We start from the raw sequence: 8294 nt of genomic DNA on the forward strand, positions 1-8294 counted from the left end.
TGGGGCTTGGCTGTTGCTCAGAACGCTCAAGGAAGCTGGTGATAAGAACATTTCCAAGCGGCCAGTTGAAAGTAAGAAGCCGGGATGCACAATGAGCCTGGGATACTTCTGTTCTCTGGGAAATCCTTTAGAAGTCTCCCAATTAAGGCCATTATCCAAGACAAATAGTCAGGATGCCTTGGGTGGGAGGGGGCAGGGGAAGAGAAAGGAAAAGAGACCTGCCCTGCGGTTAGGATCCTAATCCGGCTAACTTTTTTCTCAAGGGCAGTCAAGTTGCGATTTGCAAACAAGTTAGTATACAGATGCAATTATTTCAACCAGGGGTCATTTCCTGCAGGAGCGCACAGGAGCGGAACTCTAGCAGTAAAGAGCCCAGGGGGCGGGCACATGCAACAAGCCCCACCCCCTGCTCCCAGCAGCCCTCAGTCAGAGCAAGAAGCAGCCAGGTAAGCTGCAGAGCCTCCCCCCCCATAGCGGCCCAAAACAGTCCAGTGGCACCTTTAAGACTGAGTTTCATTCAGGTACAAGCTCTCACTCCTCTGCGAGGACAGATCTGCACATCCCCCCCCATAGCTAGCAATCCAAAACAGTCCTGTTGAGCCTGAGCGGTGGGTGTTGCCTTCTGACACACTTCCGGTGAGGTCAGGGGGTGTGGCATATTATGCTACCGAGGGGTGTGGCATATTATGCTAATGAGTTATGCTAATGAGCTCCTGCACCTCTTTTTCTATTAAATGACCCCTGATGTCAACTAAGCCTGTTCGTTCTAAAGGGCAGAACTGAACTCCTTAGCAGTCATGGGATGCCCCTGGATAGATCTATGGCGCGGCCTCATTTGGAATACTGTGTATTCCAGCAGTTTGGTGTAGTGGTTAAGTGTGCAGACTCTAATCTGGGAGAAGCGGGTTTGATTCCCCACTCCTCCACTTGCAGCTGCTGGATGACCTTGGGCAAGCCACAGTTCTCACAAGAGCTGTCCTTGAAAAAGCAGTTCTCGAAAGAGCTCTCTCAGCCCCACCTGCCTCAAAGGGTGTCTGTTGTGGGGAGGGGAAGGGAAAGGAGTTTGTAAGCCGCTCTGAGACTCCGAGTGAAGGGTGGGGTATAAATCCAATCTCCTCCTCTTCTTCTTCTTCTCTTCTCTTCTCACCGTTCTGGTCACTGTATCTCAAAAAGGACATTGCAGAGCTGGAAAAAGTACAGAGAGGAGGGCAACCAAGATGATATGGGGGTTGGAGTACCTTCCCTTTGAGGAAAGGCGGAAGAGTCTGGGACTTTTCAGTTTAGGAAAGAGATGACTAAAGGGGGACATGAGAGAGGTTTATAAAATTATGCATGGGGCGGAGAGAGCTGACAAAGAGAGCGTTTCCTCCCCCCTCCCAAAATACTAGAACTCCAGGGCATCCATTGAAGCTGATGGGCAGTAGGTTCAGGACGGACAAAAGGAAATACCACTTTACACAGTGAGTGATTAAAATGTGGAATTTGCTGCCAGAGGAACTGGTTGGCCACTGTGTGAGACAGGATGCTAGACAAGATGGACCCTCAGTCTGATCCAGAAGGGCTCTTCTTATGTTCAACTATCCTATGCAAGGATAGTTCTAAAACCACTCCATTGTATTAGTGCCAAACACTTGTGGCAAGGAACCTGTGTATGGTAAGTACTGTCTGTTGCTGTAAGAAACGGAGATGAGCACTACCCCCTAGAGTCGGATTCGATTGGCTTTTGAGCAAGGGAAACCTGTACCTTTACTTTTTAATTATACCATCGTCGTTTGTATAGTTTCTATTGCTTGTTCAGCTTCTCCTGTGACCTCTCATAATTTGTAACCTCCAGGTGAGGCTTGGAGAGCTCCCGAAATTATAAATGATCCCCGGACTACAGAGATCAGCTCCCCTAGAGAAAATGGCTGGTTGGGAAGCCTTATATACCCCACTGAGGTCTCCCCATCCCCAAACACTCCCCTCCCCGGGCTCCGCCCCATAAATCTCCAGGAATTTCCCAACCTGCACTTGGCAATTCTATCCCGGGAGGCATCTCTTGACCACCAGGTGTCCTCCGGGCTCACCTTCCTGTTCTCTCTCTCCTTCCTCTCGTTTTGCTTCTCCCTCTGGAGCAGGTAGCCTTCGGAATTGCTGCGGCTCAGGTAGGGCCGGCTTTCTCTGCTGCTCTCCAGGTTCAGCCGCGAGTCGCTCTCCCCCCTCTGCATGACGGGCGGCAGCATGCTGGCCAGCTGGTCATCGGCCAGCTGAGAGATCTCCTGGTGGTGCCTCTCGGCCGCCTGGATGAGCTGCTCGGTCGGAGAAGGAGCGCCTCTCAGGTTGTGGGCAAGCGGCTGGGGTGGCCTCGGGAAAGGAAGAGCAGGCAAACAGAACAAGGGAGAAAGGGGGGTGGGGAGAAGATAATGGAGCGGAATCATTTGAGACCCACCTGGCTGGTCATAACAACAACATGGAAGGTATGCATACAGGGGGTGGGGGTGGAACGACTCCTTGCAGCATAGAGGTCTGGGGGGGTCACGTGATCCAGAAATCCAAGTCTTATGAGGAAAGGCTGAAAGAGTTGGGTATGTTTAGCCTGGGAAAAGAGAAAGCTTAGAGGGGACCTGATTGCAGTCTTCAAGTATTTGCAGGGGTCATTTCCTGCCGGAGCGCACAGGAGCGGAGCTCCGGCAGTAAAGAGCCCAGGGGGCGGGCACATGCAACAAGCCCCACCCCCTGCTCCCAGCAGCCCTCAGTCAGACCAAGAAGCAGCCAGGGAAGTTTCAGAGCTCCCCCCGGCTTCCCGGTCCAAAACAGTCCAGTGGCACCTTTAAGACCAAGTTTTATTCAGGTACCAGCTCTCCCTCCTCTTTGAAGACAGATCTACGCATCACCCCCCACACACACACACAATAGCTAGCAATCCAAAAGAGTCCAGTGGAGCCTGAGCAGTGGGTGTTGCCTTCTGACACACTTCCGGTGATGGCAGGGTGTGTGGCATATGCAAATAAGGCATGCTAATAGGTTATGCTAATGAGCTCCTGCACCTCTTTTTCTACGAAATGACCCCTGAGTATTTGAAGGGCTGTCATGTAGAAGATGGAGCAGATCTATGCTCTCTTGCTCCGGATTGCAAGACTGGATCTAATGGGTGGAAACTACAAGGGAGTCGTTACCGGCTAAATATCAGGAGAAACGTCCTAACTGTCAGAGTGGTTGAGCAGTGGAACAGACTGCCTCGGGAGGTGGTGGATGCTCCTTCGCTGGATGTTTTCAAGCGGAGGCTGGATGACCATCTTTCAGGTATGTTGTAGGGCTATCTTTCGGCTATGCTCCTGCAGAGTGCAGGGGGTTGGACTAGATGACCTGCAAGGTCCCTTCCAACTCTAACATTCTATGATTCTATGATTCTAAACCTTCCTAAAGAGAAGCAGGTCTGGTGCTGGTCACTGCCTGAACTGGAGGCTTACTGGGTGTCTCCCCTCAGCTGACGTCCGCTAACTTGAGTTCCACGATAGAAAGAAGTTAGGAAACGAAAAAAGCGGGCTTCTTCAGCTGTCTGCCGCCCACGTTTGGAACGCCATACAAAGGGATTTCGTTTACCTCGCCTGGCTAATTGCCTCTGATCATAATAGCTATCGACAGGCCTATCCACATCAGTTTGCAGTGTTTTAACAGGCAGTTACCTTTTTAGCCATTTTACTGTGATGTTTTATTTTGCCCACCGGCAGTTTTATATATGCTGTTGTCTACCCTCACTTAAAAAAAATCAGCCAGCCAAACCTGCGGCATGTTTTACATAACATATAAATTACGTGTTGCAGGGAACATGGAAGGGTTTAGCCCAATCCCATCACATCTCATAAGAACATCAGAGAAGCCAGTGTTGGATCAGGCCAATGGCCCATCCGGTCCAACACTCTGTGTCACACAGTGGCCAAAAATACCAGGTGCCATCAGGAGGTCCACCAGTGGGGCCGGGACACTAGAAGCCCTCCCACTGTTGCCCCCTCCCAAGCACCAAGAATACAGAGCATCACTTGCCACAGACTGAGAGTTCCTATCTATACCTTGTGGCTAATAGTCACTGATGGACCTCTGCTCCATATGCTTATCTCAGAAGCTAAGCAGGGTCATTACTTGGATGGGAGACCTCTGCATGGATCTCATGTTCAGAGGCAGCCAAGAGGCAGCATCAGGGGAAGTCTTTGGCTTTTCTGTCCTGGTTGGCCCCTGTGTGAGACAGGATGCTGGACTAGATGGACCACTGGTCTGATCCAGCAGGGCTCTTCTGATGTTCTTATGAGACCATCAAGACAGATTCTGCAGAGGAAGGCAATGGCAAACCACTGCTGCTTCTCATTGCCTTGAAATCTGCTTGCTGGTGTTGCCATCAGGCCCGTAGCAATGGTGGGGCTTTTGGGGGCTTCCCCCCCTTTCTTAAAGGCACAGCCCCACAAGAATTTCTCCTGTAAATGCTTCTTTCAATCATTGTTAAACATTTTTTTTAAAGTCGTGTGCTCTTTTAAGCAGAGTGTGGTGCTGTAGTTGACTAATTCCTGCACTGATCAAGGGGGTTGGAGTAGGTGACCTCTAGGGTTCCCTCTAACTCTGTGTCAAGAAACTGATCTCCTTTCAGAGAGTTTTTATGGCTAAGTGTTGGCTCTCTTGACTATAGAAATCATCACCCCCACACCTGCCAGCTTGTTCTCAGAATTGTTGCTTGGGCTGGCAGCAGTGATTAACTTGCAGCGGCCGAGAACTGTCCTCTAAAGTGGTTGACAGCTTGCAGTTTAGAGTTCTATCCTGGCAACAGCTTTCTGTTGGCTAAAAGGCTTTCCTTTCTGCTCTGAGAAGTTCAGCTCCACTGGAAAAAAACTTGCCCCACAAGCCACAAAATCCTGGCTATGGGTCTGGTTGCCATAAGCTGGTTGTGACATGATGGCACTTCTATGGATAAACAATGTGTTTTGGTAGTGGAATGGCACTGTCAGGCTCAGGTTGGCTGACCATATGTACCTGTTGTATTAGTGCCTTGACATCCCTATATTCATTGCTCTGCCTTTTTGTTGTCATAACCTTTTCCCCCTGTTCTCCCTACAGAGTGTTATTTTAACACTGATGCTCTTATCGTCCAACCTTGCCTGTCACTACATTCCTAAGGGGGGGGAGCGAGTGTATGCATGTAGGAGGAGGGTTGCTTGCGGGTGTAATTCTTCTATGGAGCCCTCAAGAGACGTCTTTCACATGGGAAGGTGTCCTTGGGAGAAAAGACTTTGATTAGCTAGAGATGGGCCCTATATCTCTCACGGTCCATGCGGGCCTGCTGACATGTATGAATGGAATGTGTGATTGTGACTATGTACACCTTTCCTGCCTTAACCCCTCAGTCCTGACAAAGAGGTCATTCTCTGAACATCTCTCATCTTCAAATAAAACTTTCAGCCAGGAAAGTGTGTGCGAAGGGTGATTTGACAGGGACTCTGACAGTCACATAGAGCCTAGGGAATTCACTGCCATGAGGCCGAGTGATAGCCAGTAGCTTCGAAGGCTTGCAGGACCATCCTAAACGTGGCGTAGAAAAAGCCCAGCAGGAACTCATTAGCATAATAGGCCACACCCAGCAGTAAAATCATTAGCATATTAGGCCACACCCTTGACAGCACAGCACATTAGCATATTAGGCCACACACCCATGTTACCAGAAGTGTGGTTATCCAGCCACACCCACCTTTTGCTTCTTATTCTGTTTACCTTGCTGTCAAAACCCAGGGTTTTTTTTGTAGCAGGAACTCCTTTGCATGTTAGGCCACACACCCTTAATGTAGCCAATTCTAATGAGTTTCTGCTGTTGGGTGTGGCCTATTATGCTAATGAGTTCGTGCTGGGTGTGGCCAACTCAGGAGTCAGCTGGAACTCCGTTCCTGTGCGTTCCTGCCCAAAAATAGCCCTGTCGAAACCTATTAAAATAATCACCAGTACATCAAACCTCCATGTTCAGAGGCAGTGTACCTTGGAAATAAGGGTCTGGTCGGGGGCGTCTGCTGAATAGCCGGACGTGTGCATGACCTGATTCAAATGTTTGTCAAGGGAAAAAAAGATCATACCTTCCATTAGTGGATGAGAGACACTGTGCGGCAATTGTACAGAGAATCATGAACCATATAGTGGAAAAGTTCAGTGCCTGCAAAATGCTACATGGGGATACGGCTTGGGAAGACGTCTGGACTGCATAAGCTATTCAAAGCAATTTTAGATTCGAATCAAGAGAAAATGACCAGGTCTGACACACTGAGACTGCCTTCTACTGAATCAGACCACCAGTCTATCAAGGTCAGTAGGGTCTACCAACGCCCCCTCTAAACTGTGTTGTGAGCAAAAATTCTACTTGGTGAGCTCAACTGGCATGAAAGTTGTGAGCGAGCCATTTGGCTACTGCATCAATGAGCTTGCTCCGGAGCCCTCCTTCCTGAGCGAAGACAAAAATCTGTGAGCCGGAGGCTAAAAAACTGTGAGCTAGCTCACACTGACTCAGCCTAGAGCAGTGGTGGCGAACCTATGGCACGGGTGCCAGAGGTGGCACTCAGAGCCCTCTCTGCGGGCACGCGTGCCATCGCCCCAGCCAGGCCCAGACCATCATTAAAGCATCGAATTCTCTGCCAAATAATTTTAAGTAAATGAAAGCATTTGGGATTGCTTTCCTTCCTTTGTTTGGATCATCTTAAGTTAATGTATGAGTTGTTTTTTCTAAAGTAAAACCTCAGTGTTCGGGTTAAATTGCCGTGTTGGCACTTTGAGATAAATAAGTGGGTTTTGGGTCGCAGTTTGGGCACTCGGTCTCTAAAAGGTTCGCCATCACTGGCCTAGAGGGAACCCTGGTGTCTACTCAGACTGGCAGCAGTGGCTCTCCAGGTTCTCAGGCACTCACGTCACCCATTGCTCCATCTGTGGATTGAACCCAGGACGTTCTGCATGCCAAGCAGATGCTCTGCCACGGAGCTACAGCCCCCCCTCCCCGCAGAAAGCACCCTTCATTAAACCACATCCTTACCCTGGGTCACCAGAAACATGGCTGCTACGGATGTCCTCGCTACAAATATTTCTGGAATTCCAAGATGAATGTCCTTTGTCTACTGGCTGCCGGAGTCCGGGATCGTAAGCAGATGAAATTTTTTTGTCCCCTAAAGGGTCCCGATGCTTGCCATGTCCGGGCAGGGAACAGGGCTCTGAAAAGACACACCTATGTGGGGATCGCTGTTGGTACCCAGAACAGTTTTCAGTATTCTGTCGGACTTCCTGGTTGTTTTCACCAGTACGTGGCAAACGAAACACGGGGAAGTTTGTGTATGGACTCGGCAGAAGAGGATTCCTAACAAAAGTCAAGTTCATGGAAGTCTCCTGGCCATCTTGGCAAACCAAGTAGACCGGGCCTGCGTGCCACTGGGTGTCCTGAATCCCCGTGGCGACGGAAGGCCAGAGAAGAGCGACGGGTGGATTCGGAGGTAACCTGCAATGTAACAAACCTCTGCTGTCCGGCTCCAAATTGGGAACCTTGCTGGAAGAGCTGGAATGTGTCGGAGTGTTCTCAGATTCTAACTCATTGTGATGTCTGCCATGCTGGCCTCTTAGTTCTACTGGAGCTCCCACTGGATACTGGATGGAGATTTCCTTCAAGGGTGTCCCTTGGCTTGGGTCTGTTCCTCCCATCTCAGGCCCATTGCTTTGGTGAGCCTAAAACGATCAGTTAAATTTGTAGTGAAATTCAAAATAGTCACTTCGTAATAAGACTTTGAAAATGCGAGCAAAGCCCGCACAGCTCTTGTTAACATGGTCCCGGCTGTGTACACACAATCTTAACTAAAGATGGTCAAGCTTGGCAAATTTCCTCGCGCCCTTTTGGCAAGTAGTATACAATGATAAATGCTTTATTATCTGAGGGCAGGAATTTCATACAACACCAGTGCTAAGCTTATATAGCTTACTATGTTCTGTTGTTCGACCTCCAGAGCTGGTTAGCCTCTGTGCAAAACGGGATGCTGGACTAGATGGACTACTGGTCTGATCCAGTAGAGCTTATGTTCTTATCACGGGAAAGGTCTTGGCCTCTATGCCCTGTTACTGGACCTCCAGAGGAACTGGTTGGCCACTGACTGAGACAGGATGCTGGACTAGATAGACCACTGGTCTGATCCAGCAAAGCTTATGTTCTTATCAGGGGAAGGTCCTGGCCTCTATGCCCTTTTGTTGGCCCTCCAGAGGAACTGGTTGGCTACTGTGTGAGACAGGATGCTGGACTAGATGGACCACTGGTCTGA

At 49.6% G+C, this 8294-nt stretch overlaps 1 protein-coding gene across 1 annotated transcript in view; it reads right to left on the reverse strand.

Moving 5' to 3' along the window:
* The window catches only part of LOC107119192 (chromosome unknown open reading frame, human C11orf63), a 61390-nt gene that overhangs the window by 11755 nt on the left and 41341 nt on the right, over positions 1 to 8294 (reverse strand). Inside the window, exons 3-4 of the mRNA XM_015421654.1 lie at positions 7031 to 7710; positions 2067 to 2343 (exon numbers count right to left, since the gene is read on the reverse strand). Coding sequence (XP_015277140.1) covers positions 2067 to 2343; positions 7031 to 7710 — 957 coding nt within the window. The remainder of the gene's footprint in view (positions 1 to 2066; positions 2344 to 7030; positions 7711 to 8294) is intronic.

This window comes from Gekko japonicus, unplaced genomic scaffold, assembly GCF_001447785.1.
Source record: "Gekko japonicus isolate JY-2015 unplaced genomic scaffold, Gekko_japonicus_V1.1 scaffold750, whole genome shotgun sequence".
NCBI lineage: Eukaryota > Metazoa > Chordata > Lepidosauria > Squamata > Gekkonidae > Gekko > Gekko japonicus.